Raw genomic sequence first — 18,252 nt, 5'->3', positions numbered from 1 at the left:
GCAATTTGTCTAATTTAAATCCTTTATGTTTATAAATTATAATTCAAAGAAAATTCTCAACATAGATATTATTCCCTTATGTTTGACTAAAGTTAGAGACGAAAACACGTTACACTAATTATAATGATATTTAAGCCATGTCATATATTATGACTTCTTTATGGTAACCTTTTTCATCTCATCAAATAACACCATCACAAAGTATGAGTTTCGGATCATAGAAAAACACATTGCATATGTATGAACATGGATGTTTACTGTATGGGATAGCTTCATAATTTATTTGATCCACTTCAATGTAAAGGAATTGAGTTTATTTTCTTTGTAATTTGATCAACTTTAATCTAACTTATTCTCATGTTAAACTTGAAATTTAACTTCATCTAAACAAAACTATTAAATAATAATGATATAAATATTATTCAATTCTTCAAATATTAAATAGTGCAGTATATTTTAAAAGAAAACACTCTTAGATGTCTAAAAAGAATTGTAAATTCTAAATTTTAGCAAATTATGACCAAAATCCAACATAATAAAAAAAAGTTAGAAGCCTATATCCATATAAACTAAAGTACTATTCAGTCAAGGAAATTTCTTCATACATGTTTTAAAATATCAATTATACCTGTTGTAAATATCAAAGAAAGTAAGGTGAGAAAGGAAGGATAGTGAAAAAAATCACCCTCTCAATGTGGCAGCTTCTTGCACTTCCATATATTTTTTTTTTCTGCACCCTATATAAAAGAAATTTTGATTTTTTTTTTCTTTTGGAGTGTGTAAATTGAAAGTTAAAACGAAATTTGGATATTATAATACGGAAATTAAAAATAAATTTCGAATTAAGTAATATAGAAGTAGTTGTTTTTATTGAAAAGATATTTTTAAATTGTACATTTCAAAAGTCAAATGGCTTTCAAATTATGTAATATATAAGTTAAATATTTTAAATTGTATTAGAAGTTAATCATTTTATATTTTCAGATTGCATAATTTAAAAATAATTTAATAAGTAATTTTTTAATTACACAATCTAAAAATAATAAAATGAGGATTTTTTTTTCATATGAGAATACAGGAAGAAACATAAAGAGTTGCAAGAAAAAATTACCTCTCAATTTACCCGGATAAAGCCCAATGGCAAACCCATACGAGCCCAATTATAACTACTCAAGTTTGTCACAACAAAAGGATAAGCTTCCTTCTGCACTCCATAATTTCAACATGCATCCCATATATTTAAAAATTTCAATTTTATTCTCTAATATAAGATTTTCATTAGCCTTGAAAAATTCAAAATATATAATTTATAATACAAATTTTTTATTCTATTCTAAAATACAAATTTATATTTTAAAATACATAACTCAAAATACGAAGTTTATATTTTGAATTATGAATTTCAGAACATAAATTTAATTAAAATTATATTAGCTGAGGAAATGTGTAGAGATGCCGAGGAAGCTGCCAAAGAAATATCTAATTTTTCTGAGGACATTTATCCACAATCCATTCTTCCAACTACACTCCCTCCACGTCATAGTCCATGGCCACCACCGCAACTCACTGTCTCCAACTCGCCGGCGCCACCGTGTCCACTCACCGAAGAACTTCCGTTTCCTGCAAGAAGAAATCGGATAAGATTGCATTCAAGGAAACGAAAGAAGGCTTCGTCGACTACGACCGAGGCCTGCACGACGTCTCCACCAAAATCTCCGGCCTCCGCAAGGACAACATCGCCACCCGCTACCGCGTCCGCGTCGCCGGAAACCGCTTCCAGAAGGACTGGACAGTTTCCGAGGTCGCCGACCTCGTCCTCTCACTCGACCTCTCCGACGACATCGATGGCCTACTCAACCGTTGGATAGGCCGCTTCGCACGCAAGAATTTCCCCTACCTCATTAAGGTATTCCGCAATTTCCGATTTTCGTGTGCACCAGTTTGAGTGTTTTTGTTTATAATATAATCAGCATTGGGTTTTTTCGTTTTCGATTTTGTAGGAGTTGACGCAGCGAGGGTCCATTGAACATTGTAATCGCGTGTTCAGGTGGATGAAGTTACAGAGGAACTACTGTGCGCGTAATGATATATACAACATGATGATTAGGTTGCACGCTCGTCACAACCGAACGGACCATGCGCGTGGATTGTTTTTTGAGATGCAGGAATGGAGGTGAATTAATGGATTTAAGTTCTGGATTGTTAAAAGTTTCATAGGAGGAAAAAGTACTTTTGCGAACTCCGTTGTACATTTCCGAATTTTTTGGAGTAAATATACTTTTTGAACTGTCTCAGCTGAAATCCAAGCATGCACTGTGGTAAAATCAATCTGCACACCTCAATGTTTTGGAGTTAATTGAGAGAACTTTTATACAACTTAAGTACATAGTTGATTTTAGCTTATGGGAGAAGCTATATTCATTTTACCTTCTCATTTTTTCTTATTTATGCTTATTATTTTAAGTTCTTATGAAAAAGGCTTATTCAAACAAGGGTTTATTGTTGCGGGGATTGAATTGTTTCTGCGTTGTCGTGGTTGTAGGTGTAAACCGGATGTTGAGACTTACAATGCTCTTATCAACGCACATGGTCGAGCTGGACAGTGGCGTTGGGCTTTGAATATCATGGATGACATGCTGCGTGCAGCTGTGTGTACTATGCATTTTTCTTCCCTAGTCATATTTAGTGAGTTCAACTTGATGTGATCAACTTTTTAACTTAATTATGGTGTTAAATTTAGTTAAGTATATTTGGTGAAGGAGAGGATGCAAGAGAGCATATTTTATAGTGCTGTAATACTTTTACATCTTTAATGGTCACTTGGACATTTAATTAAATTTGTTTCAGTAGATTATACAGAATATCTGTCCACCGATGCTGGTGTAGGAACCCTTAGGTTTTGTTCTGGCTACTGTTGAATTGCTTCATGCATCATGTACATGTTAGAAATAAATTATTAGTCCTGGTGATGAGATTTTTGTGATCAAAGTGATCTTGCCGGTTTTAATTTCATTTTCTTCAAACCCTTTGCTGTCGTAAACTGTCAATTTGTAGAATAAACATTTCAATTGGTGGTATGGTATGTTAACTATAAGTCCTGTTTTTGACACACTGACATATTTTTGCAGATACCGCCGAGTAGGTATACTTATAACAACTTGATAAATGCTTGTGGATCTAGTGGGAATTGGAAAGAAGCACTCAGCGTTTGCAAGAAAATGACAGACAACGGTGTTGGGCCCGATCTTGTTACTCATAATATTATTCTGTCTGCATTTAAAAGCGGTGCTCAGTATTTGAAAGCTCTGTCATATTTTGAACTAATGAAGGGAACTCATATTCGTCCTGACACAACCACACTTAATATTGTTATCCATTGTCTAGTAAAGCTTCAACAATATGACAAAGCTATAGATATTTTTAGTTCCATGAGGGAGAAGAAATCAGAATGTACCCCTGATGTTGTTACATTCACAAGTATCATTCACTTGTATTCTGTGTGTGGGCAAGTTGAAAATTGTGAAGCTGCATTTAATATGATGCTTGCAGAAGGGCTGAAACCTAATATAGTCTCATATAATTCACTGATAGGTGCATATGCTGCTTGTGGGATGGACAATGAGGCACTTTTGGTTTTCAATGAGATAAAAAGAAATGGTTTCCGCCCTGATGTTGTATCGTATACGTCTCTCCTTAATGCTTATGGAAGGTCACAAAAACCCCAAAAAGCAAGGGAAATATTTGATATGATGAAGAGAAACAAGTTGAAGCCAAACCTTGTCAGTTACAATTCACTTATTGATGCCTACGGATCTAGTGGTTTTCTGACAGATGCAATTGAAGTCTTGCGAGAAATGGAAGAAGATGGAATTCAACCAAATGTTGTTTCAATATGCATACTCTTGGCTGCATGTGGACGATGCAGTCGGAAGGTGAAGATTGACACAGTCCTAACAGCTGCTAAGATGAGAGGAATTAAGTTAAACACCATTGCATATAATTCAGCTATAGGAAGCTATATGAATGTAGGGGAATATGACAAAGCTATAGACTTGTACAAATCTATGACCAAGAAAAAAATTAAAACTGATACTGTTACCTACACTGTGTTGATTAGTGGTTGTTGTAAGATGTCAAAATATGGTGAAGCCCTATCTTTTATGGAAGAAATGATGCATCTAAAACTTCCTTTGTCCAAAGAGGTCTACTCTTCTGTCATATGTGCCTATAGCAAACAGGTAAGTACATAATTAAGATGAATTTCAGTGGTGTGAATCCATTAAATTTGAGACTTCTGTTTCTTTTCCTTCACATTTTTCCATGATAATGTTTTAGGGCCAAATTGAAGAAGCAGAGTCTACATTTGACTTGATGAAATCATCTGGTTGTTACCCTGATGTGGTTACATACACCTCCATGCTTGATGCTTACAATGCAGCTGGTAAAATAATTTTTTAATGAGTTAAATATTAGGGTCTTGTTAATATATTAATATATGTATGCTGAATAACAATATTCTATGATCAGGGAATTGGGAGAAAGCTTATGCACTCTTTGATGAAATGGAAGCAAGTGACATCAAGCTAGATACCATTGCCTGTGCAGCCCTAATGAGATCTTTTAATAAAGGTGGTCAACCGGGAAGGGTTCTTAGTCTAGCACAAAGCATGAGAGAAAAAGAAATTCCTTTCACTGATACCATATTTTTTGAAATGGTATCTGCCTGTAGCATGTAAGTACAGATTTTATGATATATTTTTCATTTTACAAGAAGTATTGCACTAAACCTGTCTTTCCCTGTTTTACTCTTTTGTGGGTTTTCTTGAAAACTTCTATGTTAGGTCTAAATTGAGCTAATTAAGCCTGAATGTAGCTAGTATATTCCTGATCAAGACATCGTGGAACTTGATCTGACGCTAAATTCTCATGGCTACTACTTTTCATAGTTAGAATTCTATTATTTGCCGCTTTGATTGGTGTAGATGCTGTAAAAGGGTTTTATTTTAATGACAATTAAGTAGTTTTCATACTATCCACTGTTTGCACACATTATTGTTATTATTGTTCAGCAGAAAATATATTTCTCCACAATAATATTTGGTACTTGTTAATTATATTATTGGTGGAACTTGAAGTTGAATAGCTTGGTTTTATGATGAATTGATACATTTTATACGTTCTTTTTTCATATTATGAAATTTGATGCTTTGGTACATATTTACTTGCCAAAGCTCAGAATTTAATGAGAAGAGTAGGCAAGAAACAAAAGGAAAGATGCCTTCACTCAAATTACATTGGTTTGATTAGCATAATATTTTTTCTTTAGTTAATGATTTTTACTGTTATGTTCCTATCAAACTGAATGTGTCTCTTGTGCCATAAGATTACAAGATTGGAGGACAGCTGTTGACATGATCAAGTACATAGAGCCCTCACTTCCTCTAATTTCATCCGGATGTTTGAATCAGTTGCTGCATGCTTTAGGAAAAAGTGGAAAGATTGAAACTATGTTGAAGGTCAGCCATTTATTCTCGTAGGAGATATTAATGTCATCAAGAACAATAAGTATGATTTCCCACCACATTGATATCTTTTACATTACCTTTTTTTTATTTTATTTTTCATGTGTGCAGTTATTCTTCAAAATGTTGGCGTCAGGTATTGATGTTAACTTAAACACTTACTCTATTTTATTGAAGAACCTTTTATCATCTGGAAATTGGAGGAAGTATTTAGAGGTAAGATCTTGCTCTCTCTTTAAGATTAATCTGATGCAGAGAAGTTCATATATGTAGCTAGAACAAATATTAAGAGTTCTAGCATCTAACTTATTATAGTTGAAAGATGAAAATATATGGTTTTGATGGAAAATGAAGGGAAAGTGCTAAAATTCCTATTTATACTAAATATCTTGGTGAAATACTACTGTAGGACAATTACTACAAAGCCCAACCCAACAACAATATTAACAAAAGGAACTTCAACTTTCAAAGAATCTTAATATTCAAATAAACAGTATCTTTTTTTGCCAAAGTGCTTCAAATCCCACACTAGTTCCTTGTTTATGAAGATGTTACACTCTGGCAATTGTACTAGTTTGTAAAATGTACTTCCAGTGAACGTGAAGTAACATTCACGTTGGGATTTGTGTTGACAGTTATTGTTTTACTTAAACCATAACTATCAATTTTGCATAGTGACCTGTAGCAGCAAGATTCTGCATAGAGGGATGATCTCTATTCAAAATATTTCTTTATAGATTAAATAATTATGTGGGTGTGCTCAAAATTTTAGAAGGGAATTACCCAAAATTCACGACTATTCATAGCTAACAATAGAAGATTGTAGGTCTTAGCAAAACAGTCTAGTGAATAGAAACCGAAGATAAGGAAAGAACTAAATTCAATAGATAATTGCATGTCAACTAGCTTTTAAGTGTGGGTTCCCCAAGTATTTAGATGCTTATCTTAGTTTTTCAAGTTCTAGCTTTTATCTCGAAGTATTACTGTGTTATTTTTCTGCTAAAATCAAAAGAGGAGAAATAAGGAATAACTTCAAACTAGGAACACCTTAAAAAACTATAATTTTTTTATTCCAATCCAACAAATTGCTTTGAAAGTTGACTAACAAGTTCTAAATGAACAAAATTATTACATGATTTAGAACCATGCAAATTACAGAACTATCAAAACTTCTGTTTTTTTCATTACTGTAGATATTTGGCTTTTTAATTTCATTTTGGGTATTTCGCGTTGTAATAAACCATATCTGAAAAATACGCAAATCCTTAGCAGGTATTGCAATGGATGGAGGACGCAGGCATTCATCCATCAAATGAAATGTTCCATGATATATCTTCGTTTTCACAAAAATGCTGTGGGCACGAAAATGCTGCTGTTATAAAAGAAAGACTTGGTATGAATATTAATGTTGCATTGATGATTGCTTTTCCTTATGTTCATATGAACGTGCTTTTATTCTTATAGTAGAGGTTTGCTTAGGCATGTACTAGGATGAATGTGCTCCTTTTAGAGGGTGGGAGGGGAGGGGAGGTTTACCAAAATCAGGCTCAATACTAATATCACAACAATGCTTCTATGTCCCTCTGCTTTCAATGATTATCAACTATATTACGGTCGGTGCCTGTCATATGGAATTTGAATTCTATTAACTGATGATTCTTTGAAAGACTCAGAAAGGGGGAGATTCAAATTGCTACCTGGATCTGAAACCAAGAGTTTGCATTAGCTAGATATATTCGAATTTCAATACTTAGGAGTCGCTACTTCAAACCTCTTCTTGCAGTGTCCTCTATTTTGCTTGCTCCTTGTGTAATGCAGACGGTTTATCCCAGTCAACTTCAACTGTGTAGAAGTGATGTGTGGGTGCAATCTTAGACTTCTTTCTTATTCAAACTGTTTTCTTATCAAGAAGTTATTTTTTCTACTTTTTTTGCCTGCTCAAAATGGGTAGCAGTTAGACCTCACTGATACTGTTTGTGCTCCCACTTACTGTCATGTACATGGAGGAACATTATGGAACCTAATCTAGAATTGACAATAGTATGTCTTTTTGATGGGGTTACTTTGAGTTGGTGGATATACCGTTTGGACAAATGCTACAGGTGGGAATTGATTGTATTACAATCAATTGTAGCAAATGTTCCATTTTACTACCAAATTTATCCCCTTGGAACAGGAAGAAAATAATTAGGGTAATCAATTGATATCTTGACTTGATTTCTAAGTTCACAACAGAAGCCTCAAAATTACACTTACATTGGTCAATAGACATCTTGTACATATCCTATTTTCTCGTGCCACTCCTGGAAAATAAATGTAAGTGATGGTTTCTTTTACACTTAGAAGAGAATAACACCTTTAATGGCATGTTTTTGCCGGTATCATTTTTTAATAAAAAGCCCCGGTGTTTTCTGTCTTATGATCAGCTTTCATGATAGCTCATTGCTCATCTGTGTTTTAATAGCTTCTGCTTTACTCCGTATAGTATGTGGACATTATTGAGAGACACAGATCATACAATAATCCTGGTCATAAATTTGTACAGAATCCTTGAAAAGAAAATCTGAGGATCAAATTTCTTCCAGCCGACCAGGTGAAACTCCGGTTCTTAGTTGACCATTGTCATGGAATCACAATTTGTTTGCTTAGCTGTGACACGCAGGTCCAGCTGTTGCTGAAGTTCAGCCTCTGAGATTTTTTTTGAAGATTGAAGTTAGAACTCAATTTATTGGATCACACGCTACTCTTGTATAAAGATTTTGGGTAAATGTTGATAATACACATTTCATTATTGAATGAAATGAATTTTTTTATGAAAACTACAATATCTCATTAAATAAGTGATGTTTACTAAAATTTTGTTAGATCAATAAATTTTACTGAGTAATAGAAAAATGTTCAAAAGGGTGTGAGTGATTGAGTTCCTAGCATTTTCCAAAGACATTTTGTTCATTTTAGGTCTGCAACATGTAAATAATATCAAGTTTTGCTCCTGTATATATACTACTGATACGTTAGTGCTGCACTGTAAAATGTAAGGGTGTTACTTCCTGCTGTCAAATTTGTTCTTGTATCCCATCACAGACTTCTGGAAATTTTGATCCGGAATTGGTTTAGTATGTTCCGGAAAAGAAAATCTGGTTTGATTGGATGTAGAGAGAGTTGCAGGAATAAGCACACAAAATGTAAGCTCCACTGGATCACTCTTCTAATTATTCCTTCTCACTCATATTTTCTTTTCCACTTCCATAACGTAAAAGGTGACCAACGTGCCTTTATCTTGTCATTTCAAGTTATGTTCTAAATTATGGAATCTGGATTGTGTAGGTTGGAATATAATGTTTGGATTTAGTAATCCATAATTTAGAACTATATTTTGGATTCTTTAATATGGAACCATGGTCCATATTTTTTTTCTGTTGAACTGTTATTTGAAATTTGAAATATAATTTTAGAATACATTTTAAGTTGTGTAATTTGTAAATATTTCAAATTGTTTCATTTGGAATCTGAAATATAATTCTGAATGTTTTAATTCAGAAAATTGTTTCAGTTTTGAAACATATAATTCGAAAGATGGTTGACGTATTTTGGAAGTAGTGAGATTTTTATATATTTAAACAGTAGATAAATGTATTTTAGTAGACGTATTAATATGAGAAGAAAGTGCGGGTAGAAGGAAAAATTGACCCTCTCAAAAACTGTATAAACTCGAGGTTATTTTTTCTTCTTCCCCTCCTGATTTCTTCATGTATTTTCATGGGATGTTTTGAGAAAGTTTAAAATGCCTGTATTTTATATTTTTTGTTTGCAAAATTTGAAAGTATGTTTTAGATTGTATAATTCATAATATATTTTTAGATGATAATAAAATTTGGATTATAAGTTAAAATTTATTTTTAAATTATGTGATGTAAAATATATTTTAAAGTTTTTTATAATATAATTCATAATGATAAATTTGAAGTTATATAATTCGAAACTTGGAATGTTTCTTACCTATAAATAATTTGAACTTATTCACACTTATAAGAGTGCAGGAAAAAAAAGTATGAAAATGCTAAAAGAAATTACCTAAACTTATGGCCCAAATAGGCCCTCAAAGAAGGAAAACTAAGTGGCTTAAGAATTTTATAAGATTGCAATAGAATATTAAAGTAACACTTAATATTATTTAGTTTCGATGATGATACGGTAGGGTCAGTATTATAAAGCAACACTAAAAAATAATCCTGTTTATGTTTATTTCTTTATGGCTTTTATGGCAGTTTTAAGGAATCCAAGTTGGCCTTAGCTGCCTGTCAAATAGTGCTACCCTCTGGAGGACCACATTGGAAGAGGTTAGTTTATTCTAATGCTTGTATAAAGGTGCAATAAATTTTTTTTGAAGATTATTGAATGTGAAAATGTGCCAACCGAATTCATGGTTGATTACGGATTGACTTGAAAAATATTAATTCGACTTGAAATAGAAGTTTTGTAATTTAACTATTGATAAATTAGTAAATTGACTTATTTTTTAAAACTTACATCTCTTAAACTCGAACAACATACTTTTCAATATCAGTACAGGTATCAGCTATTTTTTTTGAAAAAAAAAAGAAAAGAGTTATCTCTGAATCTTAACCATGTTTAGCCATAAATAATGACTATGTTAATAGTATTCTTAGAATAATCTAAACAGTAAAAGGGTAAAACCATAAGTTTCTCTGACCCTTCAGCAAACAAAAAACAATGAAGCTGCTCTTCTTTCCCTTATTGAGCTCGTGGAACCATATGACAGTAAAAACAGACCGTTGAAAATTCGTAAAATAGAAACATTATTTTGCATAGAAAACAATTAGTTATTCTGACCAAAGTTTTGGATTTGTTCCATTAAATAAATGAGAGTATGATGAGGGTTCAGATTTTGATTCTATAAGTAGCAAAAGCTAAGAGATAATAGAAGGAATCTGTTAGTGAAAAGAAGATAAGAGTTAGAGGTATAAATGAATGGGAATTTGACTGTGTGCAAAGGTTATTAAAAGCAAAGGTGTCTGTAAAAAGTTAAAAACAAGGGTGAGATGTTTGAATATGTGACCACAAAAGGATAAAGTGATGGCCAGGACCATGTGATTCCTTCATCGATTTTTCTACATCCATCAAACCGTTAACTAAAGTTTTGCATGCAATCATGTACCATCTTCACCATTTAGGGTTTCTCAAAAGTGGTCAAAATTATTCCCCTACATAATAATCAAACAGAATCATTCTCTGAATTTTCTGATCAACTGGTCCTTCGTGTTCACTGATTTTTTTTTTTCACGACAAACTCGTTGAGAGATATAAATATAGGATTAATGATGAAATTATGTATATTTACATTCATTTAATATGTATTATAAAAATAAAATAGTTGTTAAAAATGAATTTTTATATTTTTAAAACATAGTAAAAAAATAAAAAATATATTATCAAATAAATATAAAAAAATGTGTCAACTATAATAATAAAATATTATTTTATTTACTTATTTTTCATGTGATTTATATTTTCTAAAGAAATTTAATGTGATTTTTTTGTTATATATTATACTTTTTTTACTTATTTGATTTTTGAAATTTAATAATGAACACAAAAAAAGAGAGCAATTGTATTAATAGATACTAGCTTCTCACTCGTTCATCTAAAAAAACTACACATTGCATCTTTTTAAAAAAAATATAAGAACCATACCGACTAAAAAATAAATAAAAGAAATAGTAAATCATTGTTACATGACAATAAAAATGCTATTAAGTCTTTATTCTATTATTTTCTTCTTCATTTTTCTTTTCAATTTCTTAATAATTTATCTTAGGGTAAATGATACAGAAATTAATATTATTTTTAGTTTATTACATTTTAAAAATAATATGTCGTGGTTTATTTTAGTGAATATATAATATATTTATTTAATATGTTGGCTATGCATTGATGATCGATAATGTGAAAAGGTTTTACCATCTCAAAACCAATTTTAAATAAAAAGATTAAATATGGTTTTTGCTCTTTCACTTGGTGAAAATTGGAAATTATTTTTCTTTAAAAAATTTAGTTTTCAACTTTAAAATGGTGTGAATTTAATTCTTTAAATAAATTTTTAAAATTTAAAATTTTATTAATTTTATAAATACATAAATTAAAAAATACATTTAAAACGTTAAATTTAACAAAATTTAATTAAAAAATTTCAATTAACATTTTCTAAAAATAAAAACAGACTCAATTAAAAAATAAAAAAAAATCAATTTTATGAGACTTAAAATATATTTAATCCTAAATAAAATTAAAATACTCCATTATTATTTTTTATAGTTACTTTTTTTTACATTTTTTATGAGATTTTCGGCTTCTTTCAACCTATGCACTCTGAATTTATTTTAATCTTGGATTCGTTTGTCTCTAAATTTATTGGGAGCGTGCTCTATTTTGTTCTTTCTTTTTGTAATTTTCAAACATGTTACTTCTTACCTATCAAAGTATTATTATTATCTTTTTCTTTTTCATAAGGAAGCTTCCTAAGAGATTTTCCATTTTTTGGAAATTGAGATATTCCAATTTTTGAAAAGAGAATTTCCAAAGATTTTGAATTGTATTTATAGTTTTACATGCTTTATTTAAAATAGAAAATATTTTTCTTGTTCGTTTATCTCAAACAAATTTTCAGTTAGCCCCCATTGAAATTGAAATCTTAAACATTTAAACACCCACATTTGATTGATGTGACTTGATGAATTTGTTTGACATTTCAATTTAACTTAATTTGATTACACAATAGAGAATAAAGATAAAAAAACTTGTTGCTAACACTAACAAATTGTTAAGGTAGATTGAGTGAAAATCTAGCAACAAAAAATTACTACTAAACAAATATGTAAAGAGGTGGTTTGAATTAGGTGAGAAAATAAAAAGAATGAAAAAAAAAGTGGTTTGAATTAGGTGGAAAAAATAGAATTAACTATATTTTTTTCTATTAATAATTTAATTTAATTTATTATTTTAGTATTACTTTTTAATTAATTATTTCATCGTTTAATATTATTATTATTATTATTACAAAATAGAAATATTAATAAACTATTTAGGACATGATTATGTAACATAAATATTTTATTATATTTATTATATACTTAGTTACGATAATTTTCACATTTTTTTCTTTGTTTATATACGAAAAGACTTTATTCTTATCTTCATAAACTGTACTTTTTACATCTTTGATAAAAAAAATAATTAATTTTACATTCTTCCCCATCTATAGTTTGAAACAAATTATACAGAAATATAGCCAAACTAGAAAAATTTAAATATCCAAATAAGATAATTGTTTGATGAACATTTGATTAAAAATAATTATTATGAAATTGTCATATAATTATTATGCACTATTACAAACATGAATTTAGGGCATGGTAGATAGGTTTAAAGGAATTAACTATAATTATTTTTTCTTACAAACACATTTCATGAGATTAATTTATTTATGCGACTAAATACTTACTTTAATAACAATAAAACCTACCACAAAAGAATTGGTCTAATTTCATTTTCTATTTTTTATTAAAGATAAAAAATAATTAAAAAAATTATTGGTGGAAAGTAAGTAAGTAAGATGGTGAGTTTAGAAAATAGAATGAGGAGCAGACAACAAGTGGCACCTAACATGCACAATGGTCATACTAATCAAAATCGGCATGAAATGACAGGAGTACCCTCAGGGGGTCCTAGCCGTTACATCGCCTCACAGTACCACTTTACACATTGGTCATTTCAAAACCTGGAAAGGGCATTTCAGTAACTAACTCCACTCATCACTCATTCCTCCTTCTTCCTTTGTAGTTTTCCCCCTCACTCACTCCCACTTCCATTTCACTTCATTTCCATTCCCAAATTCCAATCGCTATCACTCAAACGAACGTACGAACTTCTCTCACTCAGGTTAGGGTTAGGGTTTTCTCCAATCATGGCTTCGTCTTCCTCCGATCCCGGAAAGTCTGCGGAGACGTCGGAAGCGGCGGTGCCAACTGATCAGCTCTTGCTCTACCGAGGATTGAAGAAAGCGAAGAAGGAGAGAGGTTGCACCGCCAAAGAGCGAATCAGCAAAATGCCTCCCTGCGCAGCTGGAAAACGTAGCTCTATATACCGCGGCGTCACCAGGTAGTTACTTAGTAAGGTTCGGTTTGGAGGAAATGAATGGAATTTTTTCTTGGAAGTTAAGCCGATCGACTAATGAAATGAATATATATCTTGGATTGTTGCTGACGGAATTTTGTGGATTGATTGACTAGGCATAGGTGGACTGGTCGTTATGAAGCTCATCTTTGGGATAAGAGTACGTGGAATCAGAATCAGAATAAGAAGGGAAAACAAGGTTTGGTTTGGTTTGTTCTTTGTTTCGGGTTTGGACTTGTGTCAGACTGAAATAGCTTACCTGTTTTTGTTTCCCCTGTTGTTTCGGAATTGGTTCGTTGGACAATGGTTCGTTCGTGGTGGGGCCAGTTTACTTGGGTGAGTTTGCAATCCGGTGCTCAGTTCAGTTCGCATTTATTAGATCATGTTTGGATAAACTTCGAAATAAAGAAACGTGTAGGAGAAGAAATGACAAAATGGATTAAACTTATTCTGTATGTTGAAATCAACTTATGCACACCTCTTGGGGAAATTAGATGAAAGAGCTTGTGTGTGGGATGAGTTTAATTTAGTAACTTTCTTATCTTGCTCTCTTCTCTAAATGTATAAGTATAAGTTTATCCAAATATGGTCTTATTCTTTTGCTTATCATCATTATTGAAATTTCTCGCTCTACACCCTTTTGTAAGGTAATGATGTTAGTTGCTGATGGATTTTGGATAGGGGCATATGATGACGAGGAAGCAGCTGCTAGAGCTTATGATCTTGCTGCTCTCAAATACTGGGGTCCAGGGACTCTCATTAACTTTCCAGTAAGATAATGAAAATTGTGTCCTATTAATAATGTATGATAACTATGGACTATTAGTACAATATCTACGATGCCTTCTTTGCCCAAGTTATTACGTAGCATAAGATTGAACTGTTTTGTTGGTGAATAAGTTTTGACCGTGGAGACTATAGATCCGGTGCCCTTTGATTGGAAAAGGATGTTTGTTATTCTCTCTGGTGAATGTAGTAATTTTTTGTATCACTTATGATGTGTGTGCTGCAGGTGACTGATTATACAAGAGATCTTGAAGAAATGCAGAATGTGTCGAGAGAAGAGTACCTTGCATCTTTACGGCGGTGTGTGTATACTTAAAAAATGTTTTATATCATGTATCCGTGCTGCTTCTTACACGTGATGCTTTCTGCAGGAAGAGCAGTGGTTTTTCTAGAGGACTATCAAAATATCGTGGACTCTCCAGGTGTGTTAATCTATCAACTCTCTTTTACTGAAGCTGTCTGGAAATTAACTTCTTATCTATATCCACATCTCCTTGGGTTTGGCTAGCTATATATGTGGAGCTAGTTCTTCTCTGCTTTGCTACACAGCTACAGATTTTATGATCTGGTATAGCTGTCATCCATCCAGTGTATAAAATCTGATGTGGATTTGACCGCTAACTTAAACGTTCATCTTGCATGTGGTGCTAACAAAATTAGTCGGTGGGAGTCGTCATATGGCCGCATATCTGGATCTGATTACTTCAATAGCATGCATTATGGTATGTTATAATCAAATTTAAAGTTCAGTTAATCTTCTAGCGAACAGAGTTATATGAACCATGTTCATTTCTGCTCCACATGTGGCTATTGGAAAAATAATAATATTTTCAACTTATGTTCACCTGTTTTTCTGGTTGGTAATATCATCTCACTGGTTTACAACGTTAAAGGTGCAGGGGATGATTCAGCAGCAGAAAGTGAATATGTAAGTGGTTTCTGCATAGAAAGAAAGATTGATTTAACAAGTCACATCAAATGGTGGGGATCTAATAAGACTCGACATTCTGACTCTGGGACAAGATTATCATCGGAAGAAAAAAAGCTTGGTTCTGCTGGAGATATTTGCAGTGAGCTAAAGCAATTGGAACAGAAAGTTCAACCTACAGAACCTTATCAGATGCCACAGTTAGGAAGGCCACACAATGAGAAAAAGCAAAGAAGTTCTTCAGTCTCTGCCTTAAGGATTCTTTCTCAATCTGCTGCTTACAAGAGCTTGCAGGAGAAAGCGTCAAAGAGACAGGAAAATAGTATTGATAACGATGAGAATGAAAACAAAAATACAGTCAACAAATTGGATCATGGAAAGGCAGTTGAGAAACCATCAAATCATGATGGAGGCAGTGATCGGCTTGACATTGCAATGGGAATGAGTGGGACAATGCCTCTTCAAAGAAATATCTACCCTTTGACGCCATTCTTGTCAGCACCACTTTTGACAGCTTACAATACTGTTGATCCAATGGTAGATCCTGTTCTCTGGACATCTCTTGTTCCCGTACTTCCTGCCGGCCTTTCTCGTACAGATGAGGTTGGTGTAATGACCAAGTGTTTTACTTTATTGAAATTACATGAGAAGTTATTTAACAGAGCTAAAATAGTAGAGAGCGTAATTTTATAATAGATTGTCAACTGATATTCAAAACAAATAATTCATCAAATTCCGAAGAAAACAGTATTTAAAACAAAAATAATCTGCCCGAGTTTGTGTGAGCGTAGCAATTAAAATTTGTTCTCAGTAAAATATGATTTGAATTATCATCTATAACAATCTCTTTTATGTCTGGTATTAAGTGTTTAAGACGAACTGATTTCCTATGCTATTAAGCCAGAAAGGTGGTATCAACAAATTTAATTTGTTATCTCTTGAATATGATGATTGTAAAGCTGAACATTATTACGAGTGCTTCTCTCACTTCTTCTGAGCCTTAACACCAAAAGGTCCCTTTCTCTTCGTGTTGACACAATGTGGAGGCAAAAGGTCCCATGGATGAAATTTGAATTACAGAGGCCGAAGTTGTAATTTTATATACATGGCAATTATTTCTAGCCTTCTATTACTTCCTGGAGATTTGATTGCCCAGAATTCCCTAATTATCATTTAACACTTTAAAGAGGAAACAGTTTCCTGATTAGTGAGGGGACAGTTGTTCAATTCGAAATCGTCAGTTACACGAAACAATTGATTGTATATGGTAAGATAAGAATTGCTTGTAACATTCTTGTAAACTCACGTTTCCAAGACACTTGGTTTGATGTGCAGGTTACCAAGACAGAGACCAGTTCAACGTACACAATGTTTCAGCCAGAGGAATGATTGGACATTTGAATTTCTAATCGAAAAATGGCTTAAAGACAAAGCACCTGAAAGCTGAGCCCTGTATCAAACAAAAGAACAGCGTATTGGTCTGAAGTGCTCAAGCAGGTCTACCAAGAGAATGCTCCCATGGCTTTTTTTGCAAGATTACATGGGTTTTTAGAGGTCAGAGAAAATAATATATTTACGGTGGTTTTTCATCGATGATACAATATAGAATTAGCCGAATATTTTCATTTAAAGTCAGATATGTATCAGTTAACATCTCCTTCATGTATATGCAATCAGAGTTAGATAAGGTTTGATTTTATGCGGAATATTCTGTACAGAATAAGAGTAGAATTATGCAAGAACGTGTTCATTAATTGATTACCTTGAGTTTATTAGGCGCTATTTTCTTATACCATTGTTTCTGTTTAATAGTAGAATCTGACAAATAGATGTCTAGAAGTTTAATTTCGGAACCCTAAATAGATTTCTAGTTTAATTTTGGAACTTGCAAATATATTTCCGAATCAACTTCCGATAATTTAACTTATAATTTAAATATATATATATATATATATATATTAAAATTGTGTAATTCAAAATATATTTTTAAAAGTAATATATTTATGATTGTACAAATGTATTAAGAAAACACAATGAATTTTGGATTTAGTACCCATTATTGAACATGCATAAAAAAAAACTTTTTTGAGCACAAACTTATTCAATCTGTGTAATTAAACAATGTCTCTTGGAACAAACTTACGGACGATGGGAGGTGAATTGGAGGTGCACCACTGCTAGAAGGAAAGTGAGAGATGGGAATAAAATTTAAGTTTTCATTAAGAATGTGAACATCATTTCATCACCCTATGGGGTGCATGCTCGGAAAATATGGGGTGCAGGAAGCGATGCCCTTGTTTTACTCTGCCTCGGGCCTCTTCGATTTTTATTTTTATTTTTGTAAACAAAAAATGAAGAGTATTCATCATTTACCAAATTAAAAGATTATAATTATAATAAATTAACAATGTCTTTGAAAATTTTTAATTAGTAAACATATTCTTATTCTTATACATAACTTTTGAATTTGCCTTTTTTTTTTTTGGGATCGCCAGATTTGTAATAATAGCACCTTGTTCTGAGGGTTGAAAAAACACATCTACGTCAAGCAAAGGAGAATAAGGAGAGAAAGCAGGGTGATTCAGACTTACAGTTAAAAAGTGAGATTAGATTGAAGTGTGAGTGTTAAAAAAGTTAAACAAGATTGAAAATTTAGTTAACGTTTTAGCTTTGGTACAATAAACTGTGTATTTGCATCTGTAATCAGAACGAGAAGAGATAATTATTATCTCAAAGGTGTTCTCATTTATGTATTTATCGCCATAATACCAATATTTCTCGCACTGGTCTTCGGAAGAAAGCCAAATTTGACTTAACACACAT

At 32.1% G+C, this 18,252-nt stretch overlaps 2 protein-coding genes across 6 annotated transcripts; both read left to right on the top strand.

Moving 5' to 3' along the window:
• The first annotated feature begins 1,454 nt into the window (after nucleotides 1–1,454).
• On the top strand, nucleotides 1,455–8,519 carry LOC108329664 (pentatricopeptide repeat-containing protein At2g41720). The gene is made up of 10 exons (XM_017563991.2): nucleotides 1,455–1,906; nucleotides 2,001–2,173; nucleotides 2,543–2,648; nucleotides 3,129–4,238; nucleotides 4,336–4,441; nucleotides 4,528–4,732; nucleotides 5,384–5,516; nucleotides 5,634–5,738; nucleotides 6,795–6,915; nucleotides 8,068–8,519. The coding sequence occupies exons 1-10, from the start codon at nucleotides 1,547–1,549 to the stop codon at nucleotides 8,136–8,138; spliced, it is 2,490 nt and encodes an 829-aa protein (XP_017419480.1). The 5' UTR covers nucleotides 1,455–1,546; the 3' UTR covers nucleotides 8,139–8,519.
• Nucleotides 8,520–13,301: 4,782 nt separating this feature from the next.
• On the top strand, nucleotides 13,302–17,211 carry LOC108326875 (AP2-like ethylene-responsive transcription factor At2g41710). Of its 5 annotated transcripts, none has more exons than XM_052873715.1 (10): nucleotides 13,302–13,700; nucleotides 13,832–13,914; nucleotides 14,043–14,051; nucleotides 14,397–14,485; nucleotides 14,728–14,801; nucleotides 14,873–14,923; nucleotides 15,010–15,069; nucleotides 15,162–15,223; nucleotides 15,401–16,032; nucleotides 16,765–17,211. In XM_052873715.1, the coding sequence occupies exons 1-10, from the start codon at nucleotides 13,507–13,509 to the stop codon at nucleotides 16,816–16,818; spliced, it is 1,308 nt and encodes a 435-aa protein (XP_052729675.1). In that variant the 5' UTR covers nucleotides 13,302–13,506; the 3' UTR covers nucleotides 16,819–17,211. The 5 variants fall into 5 exon arrangements, with proteins under 5 accessions (XP_052729675.1, XP_052729674.1, XP_017415956.1 ...); XM_052873714.1 differs by having other exon boundaries at nucleotides 13,307–13,700; nucleotides 15,395–16,032; XM_017560467.2 differs by lacking the exon at nucleotides 15,010–15,069 and having other exon boundaries at nucleotides 13,327–13,700.
• The last annotated feature ends 1,041 nt before the right edge of the window (nucleotides 17,212–18,252 follow it).

Source organism: Vigna angularis, chromosome 2, assembly GCF_016808095.1.
Source record: "Vigna angularis cultivar LongXiaoDou No.4 chromosome 2, ASM1680809v1, whole genome shotgun sequence".
Classification (NCBI taxonomy): domain Eukaryota; kingdom Viridiplantae; phylum Streptophyta; class Magnoliopsida; order Fabales; family Fabaceae; genus Vigna; species Vigna angularis.
Note: the sequence above shows the minus strand (reverse complement) of the source record. Positions and strands in the feature narration are given on the sequence as shown.

What these genes read in the sequence shown, in the direction of transcription:
- LOC108329664 (XM_017563991.2), top strand. Translation starts at nt 1,547, where the DNA reads ATGGCCACCACCGCAACTCACTGTCTCCAACTCGCCGGCGCCACCGTG. An exon ending in ATTTCCCCTACCTCATTAAG is followed by an intron (nt 1,907 to 2,000) that starts GTATTCCGCAAT and finishes TCGATTTTGTAG; the next exon opens with GAGTTGACGCAGCGAGGGTC. An exon ending in TTTGAGATGCAGGAATGGAG is followed by an intron (nt 2,174 to 2,542) that starts GTGAATTAATGG and finishes TCGTGGTTGTAG; the next exon opens with GTGTAAACCGGATGTTGAGA.
- LOC108326875 (XM_052873714.1), top strand. Translation starts at nt 13,507, where the DNA reads ATGGCTTCGTCTTCCTCCGATCCCGGAAAGTCTGCGGAGACGTCGGAA. An exon ending in AAATATCGTGGACTCTCCAG is followed by an intron (nt 14,924 to 15,009) that starts GTGTGTTAATCT and finishes GGGTTTGGCTAG; the next exon opens with CTATATATGTGGAGCTAGTT. An exon ending in GCTACAGATTTTATGATCTG is followed by an intron (nt 15,070 to 15,161) that starts GTATAGCTGTCA and finishes TAACAAAATTAG; the next exon opens with TCGGTGGGAGTCGTCATATG.